This window comes from Xiphophorus couchianus, chromosome 14 (genome assembly GCF_001444195.1).
Source record: "Xiphophorus couchianus chromosome 14, X_couchianus-1.0, whole genome shotgun sequence".
In the NCBI taxonomy this organism is placed as follows: Eukaryota; Metazoa; Chordata; class Actinopteri; order Cyprinodontiformes; family Poeciliidae; genus Xiphophorus; species Xiphophorus couchianus.
This window is the reverse complement of record NC_040241.1, coordinates 5,595,179-5,609,090: the sequence shown is the minus strand read 5'-3', so window position 1 is coordinate 5,609,090 and position 13,912 is coordinate 5,595,179. Positions and strand designations below refer to the sequence as shown.

The window sequence follows — 13,912 nt, the reverse complement described above, 5'->3', positions numbered from 1 at the left end:
ACAATTCTGTTAATAGTCAATAGCCAAAACTTTACAGAGACATCAAACTTTATTCAACAGAAAGTCCGTCAATACAGCAAGTAAATTAGTTCTTTGGAATTTATCTATAAAAAAATAAGTTGGGGGAAGAAGGGCATGAAATGTTTTCAAAGTTACCAAAAATGGTAATGGGGTAAATGAAAGATTAGCTCCATTATTAGCGCAGTAGCAAGTTATATACATAGTAAATGTTGCTATAACAAAAGCCAGATTAGTTTTTTTCTTGCCTAAGGGTTATGTGTACTTTGTATTATCTGCGAGGTTGACTGTCATCCATTTTTGCATTTTCTCAGAAGTGTTTCAGTCAATATTCTGCTGGAAGATATCGGCCTGAAAGATGAAGAGCACAAAAAGTGTAGAGCGTGCCACGGTTGGGGAAGTTGCTTGTGATATCGGCACTGAACCGAAGCTGAAGGCTGAGAAGTCCTGCCTTGTGTGTCTCGCCTCATATTGTGCACCCCACTTGGAGAATCATTATTCGGCTAAAAGACTCAAGGGCCACAAGCTGGTGGAACCGGTGAAGAACTTGGACGCACGGGCCTGCCTGACTCATGGACGCTCACTGGAGCTGTACAGCAGAAAGCAGCAGAAATGCATCTGTGTTCGTTGTATCGAAGGAGGTCAAGAGGAAGTTGTCTCGACTGAAGAGGAATGCCAAATGAAGAAGGTACCATAACTCCCTGATTCTGTTTGTCTTATCTGCTGAGTCGATCGCCATTTTATGAACAAAAGCAAAGCATTTAGGTCAGGGGTCTCAAACTCCAGTCCTCAAGGGCCACAGTCCTGCAACGTTTAGATGTGCCTCAGCTGCACCACCTGAACAGAATAATTAGGTCATTAAGGCTCTGGAGAACTGATCTACACAAGGAGGAGGTCATTAAGTCATTTCATTCCAGTGTTTTGTACCGTAAAACGGTGCTAGTTAGCTTTACACAATAACATGTTTGCAATCAGTTGTCTGTTTTCCAGCAATGTAGGTATTGGCAGTTTATTTATTTGTTGTACATTTAAATATGTTTCTGCGCATTTTTTTTTTTTATTCTTTCAAAAACTAGACCGACACGCAACTGAAACGGTAATAGAAAACATACAAACAATTGTTTGTTTCCCCCCCCCGCCCCCTCCCTTTTTTCTCTTTTGGAACAGAAAGGAAAGATGAAACTTTACAAAAACACTCTGAACTCTTTGGATTTTCCAGTCAAATGAGCTTCATTCACACTGAGCAACAGAGATGACTTCAAACATAAAACTTTCCTCTACAGCCAGTGAAAAACCTCTGGGCAAATGAAGGGATTTGATCTGTTGCACAACATCCACCACGCCCCAGCCACATGCAAATAAATGATGTGGTTGCTCCGCTGCGTGCCTCCTTCCTGTGAATAAAGGAGGTGCCTGTTTGTACTTTTGATCAGAAATGAAACTTAACACAGGGAGGAAGTCCACAGTGAAGGACACGCACTCTCACTAGGAGGGAGTAGGCATAGGAACCGTTGAGCAGAGGGAACGCTCCGCAACCTGAAGGTAAATTTCTGCTCTAAATGCAACATTTTTCATCGTAGACCTTTGATTTAAAGCAGAAAATTCTGCATGCTTTTATAACTCTGTGTTATGATCACACAATGGGAGTGACACACAGTGATGAGCTGTAAAACCATAATGCATGAAAGCGTGAGATGCGTTAGTTTGCACAGTCACTTTCATCAGCTTGTAGGAAGTAATGGCAAATTGTATTTTTTTTTTTTTTTTGTAATTTGATGAAAATTAAGTGATTTGTCTCTTATGCAAAGCTGAAAAAATGAAATGCAAATTCCAAATACAAAAGTCCAGGAACTGTTTATTTTCCGAATTGTAACACTCGCGTCCGTTATTGTTTGGACGAATGCAGGCGCGTAACAACATTTCCTCTAAGCGCCGGCAGACAGCTGAGCATACATCACAAACTAAGTGCTCGAAATATCATAAAATGTTGCACAACTACAGCCGACTGTTTATCAGTGACCTTTGAACCTCGTCTGTTTACGCTTACTGACAGTTCCACAGCTTTTCAGGCCGCAAACAGTGCTTACATGCAGCATGTTGGTAATTATTAATGATTTAAACCATGAAAGCTTTAATAAAGGAGAAATTCAATTCAGTTGATGTATAATTTGTACACAGAAATGTACAGTTAGTAAAATCCAATCGGATCTCAATGCATGTATTCCAATTCAATCTTGATTAGTAAACATTGCAGGCAAGTCAGTGTGTTAATCAAAATGCTAAAAATAATAATAATAATAATAAGTGAAAAAAAATCAGATTGACACACCAGTCAATTTTTTCTACATTTTGTCCTTTTACAAATTAAATTTTCTATACATTTTCTATCCCAAGCCCAGTTTTCCATAGAACTTTATTGAGGACACTGAAACATATCGGAAGAAAACTTTCTCTGAACTTGGTGGTGGCAGCATCATACTGTGGGGATGATTTTCTTCAGCAGCAACACCTGCCTGAGGCAGTAGACCTGAAGCTGAGCTGGAAGTTTCCTTTATATTATTGTTATTACCACTCTAAACATACATCCAGTTAAAATGGTCTAGTCAAAGTCCCAGTGTCCAGCGTATGGCAAGACTTAGAAATATGGCAACCCTGCTTATATTTTCCAGCTACAGTTGTGTATTATTTTAGCTTTAATTTAGCTAAATTTCAGATGGGAAAGTGTGAGCTTTCTTGAGGAGAGGGTTTAAAAACATATATAGATTTGTTTAAGCCAATATTCAATAACAGTTTATTACGCAACGTTTGGGTTGGGATACGAAAGTTTGGGGTCCTCTTCAGAAATGAACATAAATACCAAAAATGGTCAACAGAAATGTCTGCATTTTTTAAATGTAAAAGACAAAAAAAAAAAAAAAAAAAAAAAAAAAACAGGGCTTAAAAATAAATAACAAAATGATGACCAACTGTGGTTGGCAGCACTAACTAAAAAGCTAGATGTGCTAACTCTTATAATCACAGGCATTAGTTTGACCATAAGTAAAACACCACAACAATGGAAGCTAATGCTAATGTGCTACAATGAATCATTTAGATACCAACAACGTACCAATGAAGGGTGTTACAGCATGGCATGTCGCCCTCAACAGGGTCAAAGTAGTTATTACACACCTACCAGAAGAAACTATTTAGGAAATGCAACGTTTGCTAAAGATTTTCAAAGCTAGCAAAAAGGCTAACACGCTAAACGAAGGGAAAAAAGAAAATTGAATGCATTAGCTGAAGCCTACCCACCACCGTTGATCAAACATCTTCATCAATTTTTTCCTTTAAGATAAGAACACATTTTGGTTTTGATGAGACACAAGTGTCGTTATACTGAGATAGAAAACTTACGAGTTTTACATCTTGTGAGTTTCTCATAACAAGGAACTGTTATACCAAGATGCTGCTCCTGTATTTTTCCCCCCCTAGCTTTAGCGGCTAAACTCTTCTGTAGATATGAGATGGTTTTTATTCATTAGCAAAAACAAAGGATGTCCTTTAAAAAGATTTCAAATGTTGGGAAGCTTTAACTTAACTGAGATATTTTCTTTAAGCAGACATGGCCGCCGTCTCTGTTCCAAACAGTGACTCCACGCTGGAGAAGAATCTAACCTGCTCCATCTGCATGGATATATTTACCGACCCGGTCACGACGCCTTGTGGTCACTCTTTCTGCAGGACGTGCCTAGAGCTCAGCATCTCCCCGTATCAGGTGAACGACATGTGTCCGCTTTGCAAAAAACACCTCAACAAACCTCCAGATGTTAGTATTGTGCTAAGAGACATCGCCACGCAGATGAAAAGCGCAATTAGCAACAGGAGTTCGGGGGCACCCGGGGAGGTACCGTGCGACGTCTGCAAGGAGCCGAAGCAGAAGGCGACAAAGTCCTGCCTTGTGTGTCTCGCCTCGTATTGTCCAGACCACTTGGAGAACCATTCGAATCCAAGGCTGAAGGGCCACAAGCTGGTGGAACCAGTGGAGAACTTGGATGAAAGGGCCTGCCTAGTCCACGGACGCCCGCTTGAGCTGTACAGCAGGAATCAGCAGAGGAGCATCTGTGTTCGATGTATGGAAGGAGGTCAGGATGAAGTGGTCTCCATGGAAGAGGAATGGCTCAAGAAGAAGGTGATCTAAACTTCCTGATTCATTCATCTACAACAGGGGTCTCAAACTCCAGTCCTCGAGGGCCGCAGACCTACAGTTTTTAGATGTGCCACAGGTACAAAACACTGGAATGAAATGGCTTAATTGCCTCCTCCTTGTGTAGATCAGTTCTCCGAGCCTTGCTAATGGCCTAATTATTCTATTCAGGTGTGGTGCAGGAGAGGCACATCTAAAAGTTGCAGGACTGCGGCCCTCGAGGACTGGAGTTTGAGACCCCTGATCTACAACCTTTTACCTATTTAGACCTTTCTGCATTTCCTAAAGAAGGTTTAAGAGACACAAGCTACTGTTAAACAGTAGCTAAATTTAGCAAATATAGGCTGAAACATTGAAAATGTGCCTGCTTGTTGTCTTTTACAGACTGAACTGGAGAACACCAAGAAGGACTTAGAAGACAGAATTGGAATAAGAAAGATGAAGATGGATGAGATAAACAAAGCTCTCAAGGATTGCAAGGTAGGTACAAGAGCCAACTATAACTAAAGGACCAGTGCCAAAGTAAAAGCCGTTCAAGAAAAAATTACCAAAAATCTAGAGCTTGTTGGAGCAAAAATCTTCAGTCAAGGATCTAATACTAACTCTTCTTCACAGCTGAAATGTCAGAGAGAATTCACCTTATTTTAGACTGTCATATTTATTAAAGTTTACCACAAGAGGCATTTTAACTGGTAATACAGGTCAGAGAAAAGAAACCATAAAAAGTCAACGTGATCAAATATTGCATCTTTCCTCCACCATTTTGTTAAAACCCTAATTGAGCTCGGAATAAAAGACAAAAACCAATCTCTCTCAGAAAGGTCTGCCTCAGTCTGAACATACTGGGATTTAGAATTAGCCTACATGCTAAATTATACATTTAGGCTAATTTTGTATCAGATGTGGGTCTAAAAGCGGGTCAGAGCGGAAACCAGAAGTTTTCATGCAAATTAGGCCAAAGTTATTCACTCATTTACTCAAAAAGTCAACGATGGCCATATGCCGAAAGAAGAAATACGAAATTGAGATTTGCAAAACATGCTCAGTAGAAAGCAGCTTCCTCTTTATAAATCACAGCTTTGCCTCAATGTTTGCGCATAAGGTTCTGCCTCATGGTCTGCCCTCTGCACGCCCACATTCAACCGTTTTTTTGGTGTACACCACTTTTGGCTTTTGGGCATAGGTACATTTCACTATTGATCCTACGCAGCGTTTTATAAACGAGACCCCAGATGCGTAGAAATTGGAACACTGGAACATTATTTACCAAAAGCAACAAATGCCACAGAAAAGCATCGGCAGATGGCGAGCTAAAAGCAGCTTTTGAAATCATTTGTCTCGTTTCCAGGACCTGATTGAAAACGAGTGGTGGGATATTGAAGCGGTTTTCACAGCGCTGATTGCCATTGTGGAGGCAGCCCAGAAGAAAGCTCTTCAGCCACTAAAGAGCAGAAGGGAAGCAATGGAAAAAGAAGCCAAAAACCTGAACGATGAGCTGGAAGGCGAAATCAACAAAATTGAGAAAACAATCTCAGAACTAGACGATATCTCATCACTAGAAGATCACATTCTTTTCTTAAAGGTCGGCGGAAAATCACTTTAGAATGTAAACCGGTTTGCAAAGTCATTATCAATGATTTATGTTAAAAAGAAGTACGTCTAGGAAGCTTTGATGCTTTGAAGTCTGTTAAGTAATCTGTCTTTTTTTGTGTCTGTTCAGAGATACCCGTCTCTGTCAGATAACGATGACATGACTGACTGGACGGATGTTGAACTTGACACCAGCCTGTCTTTTGGCTCCATGAGAGAAACTACAACAACCATGATTAAAAAAATTCAGCAGGAGCTGGAGAAGCTGGACTCCACTGGTGAGAGTTGACTTTATTGTGGGATAGTAATAAGAACAAGAATGGCTAGCGTTGATGGAAAAACTTGATTTTCTCTTTGCAGAACTGAAAAGACTTGCAACGTTTTCTGGTACGTAACATGTTTGACTTTTTTCCCTAAAGGTGTCTTGAAAATAATGACAATAGCTGCGTCTTCATTTACTGCTTAATTGCTTGATTTGACATTTCGGAAATAAATTTAGTGGAATATTACAGTTTTGTGCACATCTGTAATGGAAATGCAACTACTGACCTCAACATATTTTCAATTTGATCTCAACAGTGGACATAAAGCTGGACCCAGAGACCGCACACCAGCGCCTCGTACTTTCACCTGATGGGAAGAAAGTACAAGATGGAGGAGAAAACCAGGAAGTGGCTGATTCTCCTGAGAGGTTTGATGTGTTTGGTAGCGTCCTGGGACTCAACAGCTTGACTACTGGGAAGGCTTACTGGGAGGTGGAGGTCAACAACAAGAGTGGATGGGATCTAGGTGTAGCCAGAGGCAGCGCCGACCGTAGGGGGAATCTGACGCTGAGCCCAGAAAATGGTTACTGGGTTCTGGTACATTATGAAGCGGAGAACTACGCTGCCATGACAGCACCACCCACCCGTGTCTTCCTTGATGAGAAACCTGATAAAGTCGGGGTGTTTGTGGACTACGAGGAAGGTCTTTTGTCCTTCTATGACGTAACAGCGAAATCTCACATCTACTCGTTCACCGAGTGTTTGTTCAAAGACGAGCTCCACCCGTATCTCAGCCCACACGTGAAACAGGAAGAGACGAACTCTGAGGCTATGGTTATTTCTACTGGAAATTACTTTGAATTTGATGAAGAATGAAAGTGTTTGACTTCCATTTGTGTTTAACCATTCCAGTGGATGTGAGTGATTTCAAAACTTCAATTTGCTCAGCAGAAGACTGGGGGGAAAACATCATAATAAATTGCCACAAAGAAATTAATGGGGAAATTTTTTGTTAAATTAAGTAAGAAAGAAAGAAGTAAGATGTTTGCCATTACACTTAAAACCACTTACATGTTTCAAGTTTTCAATAAAACTAGCTAAGCTACTAAAACGATTTTTAAATGAGGACACACACGCTAACTAGCTAAACCACGCCTACTTTCATCCTTTCCTACTCAAAACAAACCATTGTTAGCTCTTGTGTGTAAACCACTGGAAGTAATTGGATGTACTTTTATTTTCTTTTGTACTGTAAACTTTTTTAAACTGAAAAATATTCAAGATAAAAATTCATAAAACTGACTCATTCAATATAGTTTTATATGAATCCATCCATCCATTTTCTAACACCCTTGTCCCTAGTGGGGTCGGGAGGGCTGCTGTTGCCAGCTAACGTTCCGGGCGAGTGGCGAGGTTCACCCAAGTGGGTTCTCGGCCCCCTTCGAGCTTCCTAGCATCCCCTCTGAGTTTCCTAGCGTCCCCTCTGAGCTTCGTAGTCCCCCTTCTGAGTTCCCTAGTGTTCCTCCCGAGCTCCCTAGTGCCCCTAGTGTTTCTTTGTCACCCTCTTGTGCCCCCTTTGTTCCTTTGTTGTCCCCTAGTGGCCCTTCATTGTTCCCCAACGCTCCGTCTGAGTCTCAGCCTCCTAGTGTCCCTCCCGAGCCTCAGCCTCCCAGAGACTCTTTGCTGCTGCCTCCCAGAGACTCCTTGCCGCCACCTCCTGGTGGCCCCAGAGCGCCCCTGCGCCGACGTTGCCCACCGGAACCGCCTCCAAGCACCCCTGCGCCGCAGACGTCCTCCAGACCTCCCCTGTGGTTCCTGCCTTCAGCGCCGCAGACGCCAACCGGACATTCCCCATGGGTTCCGCCTCCTGCGTCTCCGCCCACCCTGGTTGGGTTGGTTCCTTTTGTTGTTTGGACTCTAGCCCTTCCTGTGCCTCCGCCCACCTTGATGGGTTGTTTTTTGTTGTTCTGGACTCTGGCCCCCCGTCTAGCGCCCCTCTGCCCACCCTTGTGTTTTTTTGGGCGTCTTGGAGCCGCCCTTGAGGGGGGGGGTACTGTCATGATATGTGTTTTTCTGTGTATTTATTTCGAGTTTCCTGTGTCTCTGTGTTGTTCTGTCTTCCCCTTGATTAGTTCCCAGGTGTGTCTCGTTCCCTGACTACCTCCTGTGTATTTAATGTCACCTGTGTCCTTGTCGTTCGCTGTGTCAATCTGTCTAGACTATCGTTCTGTCCACTGCGTTCACCTGTTGCTACCAGCATTCAGCCCTGGCTTCCGCTCAGCCGTGCTGCCAGGTGTTTGGACTGTGCATTTCTGGATTATTTATCTTTAAATCATCATTATTCACCTCAGTCGGGGTCTCCAAGCGTCCTGCCTCACCATCTACATCGCAATTCATGACAATATCTGGCATTTCTGGAGTCAAATACAGTTTGGGTTAGGGGTTAGGGTTAGTCATGTGATGGTAATTGTTGTTAGATTAACACTTCCAGATTATTGTCAGCAAAACTTTAATTTGAATCTGTTTTTCTAATACAGTGTAAAATTCATGGGAATCCACATTTTTTCCAGTTTTACTCCAACTCAGTAAGTTGATAGCTCTGAATCACAAAGTAAACCTGATAAGGCGCCATATAGAGTATTTTTTTTCAATACGTTCTTTATGGCTTGGTATTTTATTTTCATTTGGGTGGAATTAAGAAATTGCATTTATTAATATAACTAGTTGCTTAGTATTTTTACATAATTGTTCCTTTTAAAGCAGCTAGTGAAACCGGTATTTTTGAGTGTCGTGTTTAGATGTTCACGTTTTATGTTAATTTTTTTATTAAAGGAGATAAACAAGACTCGCTTGTGTCTTGCTTGTGATAGAAACTACTGCAGTGACTGACAGGGAAATAAAAACCAAAGAGATAAAGTACAAATACAGGCAATTCTTGGTCATATTTAGAGTGTGGCTTGCCTTACAAAGAGCAAGAAAACAAAGTTGATGTTTTATTCTGTGATCTGAGGTATATCTACCCAGATTGATAGCAGTCATGTGAATCTCATTTAAATTTCATTAGTATATCTGCACAGAAAATAAGGAAGGAATGTTTATAGTTTGCACACATTTTTCTAAAAACCCCAGTCATTGGCCTATTTAAATATACAATGAAATTAGAAACGGTATGCTGAAGTGATTATCAGTCGATTTGAAAAGCAGGAAGATAAGTAAAATAAGTCTTATATCCAGACCTGATCAGTGTACAGTACAACTAATATTTGATCCTGTCCACACTGACCCATGTTTTATGGAGACTCAGATTGAGGTGAAAAAAAACAAAGATTTTTTTTTTTTTTTTTTTAAGATCTTACTGCTACTTTTAGCTTTCTGTACCAAATGTAGCGCATAAACAGTTTTGGAAGTTGTTGTTTTTTACACTTATTTTTCATCACCTTTTCCTTTAAAAATCAAAAATAAGAGCAAGAAGTTTACCCAGGAGAACAAGTAAACAATCACAAAGAAATGATTGTTTTAAGGCCTAGCACTTGTTTAGCCATGTGCATGATATTTCTATTTTTAACTTTGATTATTTTCAATGTTGTCAACACCTATTTAAACCCAATGACTCGGGTATTTTCTATTTTTTTAAAAGAAGTGACATTAAAGTGACAAACTTGGACTGTATGCTGTGATGAAGCTGCTTGGCTCAGTGAGAAATGAAAAATAAAACCATGCTGCTGTTTTTGTCAATACAGATGCTTATCATTGGTGTCTCACCTTCTGTTTTGGCTTGAAAATGACGAATGACGCTTTACACCTCGTTTTAAAGTCAAACAGGCTTCACTACTGAGCAGCACACACTCTGTAACCATGGACCCTCATTCTGGAGCCCATCATTGCCCCCCACAGAGTCTTATCTGTGGCTCAACACGCAACACGCCCCACCACGTGCACACAGATAATTCCAGTATTTATTTTTGTGCCAGCCTTGCTCTTGCAATTAAAGAGTCTGGCTGGACTTTTGATCAGAAATGAGACCCAAGCAGGAAGGAAGGAAGTCCAAAAGTTGCATCCCAAAGGTAAAAGTCTGTGAATCTGCAGTATTTACGCACATATCAGTCATTGTGTTTGCTTCTTGTGAGGATATGATTAACGCTGACACCCTGTTCCACATTTTTAGCAGCGAGTGTTGATTTTACAGTGCAGGGCAGCGTGTCAGTAGTTGGGCAATTATTTTTCAATCGTGAACTAGAAACCCTATGATTGTTCTCTCTCCATAGAGGGCAATTCACACGACAGGTTTACCACCATGATGGGCTTAACATCATAAACTGTCATGAGGTTTAGGACTCTAGGTTAAGATCCAGGTGCATAAACTCATTGCTTGTAGATATACAGAGAATTGTTATTTTTAGGAAATGACTGTTCTGCATTTAAAAAGTGAATTTAGAAGTCTGAAAAAAATTCATATGCAATGAATAAACAACTGGACCTGCACATAAAAGATGATCGAGTCGGATGATTTGAAAATGTAGAAGAATTACAGTGAAACCTAAACTTAATACTGTCTGAGTGAGCACTCCTATTTTTATTTCTTTCTCAAAAACACTTTGTGGGAAGGAAAGAAAGCAAAGGTATTAATGTTCACTTTTGAACCAAGACCACTTGATGCCTTTTTAATAATTGCTTGTTGGATTCAGAAATGTAGTGGACGTTGCTGGTGAGGCATAAACTCCAAGACTCGATGAATTATCAATGAAACAATTGTTTGGGTTTTTTTGATGCAACTTTCTATTTGATTCCAAAAAAGTGAACGGAGTTTATCTTAACCATGTGACCTTTTTTTGAAACAGACATTGTGTCCACCTCTAAAGGACGGCTCTACCACAACACTCGTGAGTCCTGCAGAACCAGCCTAGAACGTTACACCTGGTCAGATTAAAACTATACACGTTCGTTGCCCAAAGAATTGAGAGAAAATCCCTGATGTCAATATTCTGCTGGAAGATATTGGCCTGAAAGATGAAGAGCACAAAAAGTGTAGAGCGTGCCACGGTTGGGGAAGTTGCTTGTGATATCTGCACTGAACCGAAGCTGAAGGCTGAGAAGTCCTGCCTTGTGTGTCTCGCCTCATATTGTGCACCCCACTTGGAGAATCATTATTCGGCTAAAAGACTCAAGGGCCACAAGCTGGTGGAACCGGTGAAGAACTTGGACGCACGGGCCTGCCTGACTCATGGACGCTCACTGGAGCTGTACAGCAGAAAGCAGCAGAAATGCATCTGTGTTCGTTGTATCGAAGGAGGTCAAGAGGAAGTTGTCTCGACGGAAGAGGAATGTCAAATGAAGAAGGTACCATAACTCCCTGATTCTGTTTGTCTTATCTGCTGAGCCGATCGCCATTTTATGAATGAAAGAAAGGAAATGTTAATCTTTGAAAGTGTTTTCTCTCTGTACCTGTAGGCTGAACTTGAGTGGACCAAGACGACATTACAGCAAAGAGTCGTGATGAGAAAAACAAAGATGGTGGAGATCAGCGGGGCTCTGAAGAGTTGCAAGGTACTCAGAACAGGCCAAGGTCTGTGACCCAATCACACCAGTTCATTAAAATATGCAATTACACAGGCACTAGTTGTGTTTCCATTGATCTTAAAATTGCGCAAATTGGAATTACGAAAAGAAATTTTTTAAAGTGAAATACGCCAATAAAAAAATAACAAACAAAACAAACAAAAGTTTTGGTATTTGCCAAAACTGCAATGGAAACACTTTTTTTCCACACCACACAAGTCATGTGATCAACAACTGGATGGAAAATAAGAAGATGACAGCAGGAAGTGGTATGAGGATGACGGAGCAGCATATTTTTTAATGACTTTCTAGCCAAAGCTCTGACTGCCTGAAACTATTTTTATGCTGCATCTTTCAAATCTCCAGGGTTTCCGAGTCGAGGTAGAATTGGCTTTGGCAATGAGAACACGTCTTCAACACGGTGACTGGTTATACTCATTTACAGGAGCAGCTTGAGTGGTGGGACATTGACGCAGTGTTCGCTGCTGTGATTGCCATTGTGGAGGCTGCCAATACAAGAGTAGTGAAACCGCTACGAGACAGGAGGCAGGCGCTTGAAAAAGAAGCGAAAGACCTCAAAGACGAATTGGGAGCTGAGATTGACAGACTTGAGATGACAATCGCTGAACTGGACAACATATCTGCGCTTGAGGATCACATCCATTTCCTTCAGGTCTAGTGTCTGGAAATATTGCTTTTGAGTTAGTGTGGTCTACAACACAGTCATTTTCATCTTGACTGTGTTTTCTTTGCATGTTTTCGTCCAACCCTCTACAGAGGTACCCGTCAATTTCCATCCGGGATGATATGAAAAACTGGAATGATGTAAAACTTGACACTTCACTGGCTTTTGGTTCCGTGAGAGGAATCACAACAACCATGATTAACGAAATTCAGCAGGAGCTAGAGAAGCTGGTCACCACTGGTAAGAGGTGTCGTTTTGTTGGTGAAAGTGGAAACTGTTAGAGTGCTGTTGAGTAAAAACTGTCCTCTTATGTTTACAGAACTGAAGAGACTCCAAAGGTTCACAGGTGTGTTATATAACCTACTTAACGTTTTCACAAGAAAGCTGTGGTTTACATCCTGAAATGATTTGTAACATTTCAACAGTGGACATAAAGCTGGACCCAGAGACTGCAAACCGACGTCTCGTACTTTCACCTGATGGAAAGGAAGTGCAAGACGGAGGAGAAAACCAGGAAGTGGCTGATTCACCGAAGAGGTTTGATGTGTTTGGTAGCGTCCTGGGACTCAACAGCTTGACTACTGGGAAGGCTTACTGGGAGGTGGAGGTCAACAACAAGAGCGGATGGGATCTAGGTGTAGCCAGAGGCAGTGCCGACCATAAAGGGAAACTGACGCTGAGCCCAGATAATGGTTACTGGGTTCTGGTACATTATGAAGCGGAGAACTACGCCGCCATGACAGCACCACCCACCCGTGTCTCCCTTGAAAGGAAACCCAGTAAGGTGGGGGTGTTTGTGGACCAGGAGGAAGGTTTGGTCTCGTTTTACGATGTGACAGCTCGGTCCCATATTTACTCCTTCACTGAGTGTTCATTCAGAGATGAGATCTACCCGTATTTCAGCCCACACTATAAACAGGGTGAGATGAACTCTGAAGCTTTGGTTATTTCTTCTGGTCACCATTCAGAAACTGATTAATGGACTCAATTGTCAGGTCAGCTAACTTGCTTTCACATCATGTTCACCTCACCAACTCAGGTCAATTCTCCATTATCATTATGGACATTTTCCACTAAGGTAACTCCTTAATACAACAATGTATTACCTTTCACAGACTACTTCAACACAAGTATTTTCCCCTCATTTACTGGTGAAAATGTAAAATTGAAGTAAAGAATAAAAATTACATTTATGACGCATTATTCCAAATGTTCCCCCCCCATTTTCATTCATGACTATTTGCAGTGTATTCACATAACAATGGATGGATGTAATGTTGCAGAAAAAAAATGCTGAAATTTTAAAATAGTTTTAAAAAATAAAAACATATATATGTATGTATGTATAGCTTTGTATCCTTACATATTGTCATCTTCCTAAGATAATCCCTACTCATTTTTTTTTTGCCAAAGGTGATTCTGACCATAGAAAAAAAAAAAAAAAAAAAAAAGTTTTGTTTTAGGAAAGTGAAGATAAGGTACATTAATGTTAAATGGGGGTAAAAAGAATATTCAGTTTTTGTTTGAGCACTTTTGCTACAACATATTAGCATCATCTTGGTTGTTAACGAAAAAGATTTTTTTTTTTTTTAATATCCACCTCTTCTGCAATAC

General features: G+C 40.9%; 2 protein-coding genes and 1 long non-coding RNA gene across 6 annotated transcripts; 2 read left to right on the top strand and 1 right to left on the bottom strand.

Annotated features, from left to right (window-relative positions):
• The first annotated feature begins 346 nt into the window (after positions 1–346).
• Positions 347–13,877, top strand: LOC114157132 (E3 ubiquitin-protein ligase TRIM21-like). 2 transcript variants are annotated; one of them, XM_028037947.1, is made up of 7 exons: positions 9,984–10,121; positions 10,896–11,394; positions 11,506–11,601; positions 12,059–12,286; positions 12,391–12,538; positions 12,618–12,644; positions 12,724–13,877. In XM_028037947.1, exons 2-7 carry the CDS (start codon positions 11,065–11,067, stop codon positions 13,275–13,277), a joined length of 1,383 nt encoding a protein of 460 aa, XP_027893748.1. In that variant the 5' UTR covers positions 9,984–10,121; positions 10,896–11,064; the 3' UTR covers positions 13,278–13,877. The 2 variants fall into 2 exon arrangements, with proteins under 2 accessions (XP_027893749.1, XP_027893748.1); XM_028037948.1 differs by lacking the exons at positions 9,984–10,121; positions 10,896–11,394 and adding an exon at positions 347–706.
• Positions 1,441–7,359, top strand: LOC114157124 (E3 ubiquitin-protein ligase TRIM39-like). Of its 3 annotated transcripts, none has more exons than XM_028037929.1 (7): positions 1,441–1,560; positions 3,621–4,189; positions 4,589–4,684; positions 5,553–5,786; positions 5,925–6,072; positions 6,155–6,181; positions 6,374–7,359. In XM_028037929.1, the coding sequence occupies exons 2-7, from the start codon at positions 3,623–3,625 to the stop codon at positions 6,931–6,933; spliced, it is 1,632 nt and encodes a 543-aa protein (XP_027893730.1). In that variant the 5' UTR covers positions 1,441–1,560; positions 3,621–3,622; the 3' UTR covers positions 6,934–7,359. The 3 variants fall into 3 exon arrangements, with proteins under 3 accessions (XP_027893730.1, XP_027893731.1, XP_027893732.1); XM_028037930.1 differs by having other exon boundaries at positions 1,451–1,560; positions 3,618–4,189; XM_028037931.1 differs by having other exon boundaries at positions 1,456–1,560; positions 3,742–4,189.
• LOC114157249 (uncharacterized) lies at positions 6,900–8,081 on the bottom strand. Its single transcript, XR_003598096.1, has 2 exons — positions 7,904–8,081; positions 6,900–7,858 (listed from the first exon to the last, which is right to left on the bottom strand). It is a non-coding gene; the product is annotated as an uncharacterized LOC114157249 (long non-coding RNA).
• Positions 13,878–13,912: the final 35 nt, after the last annotated feature.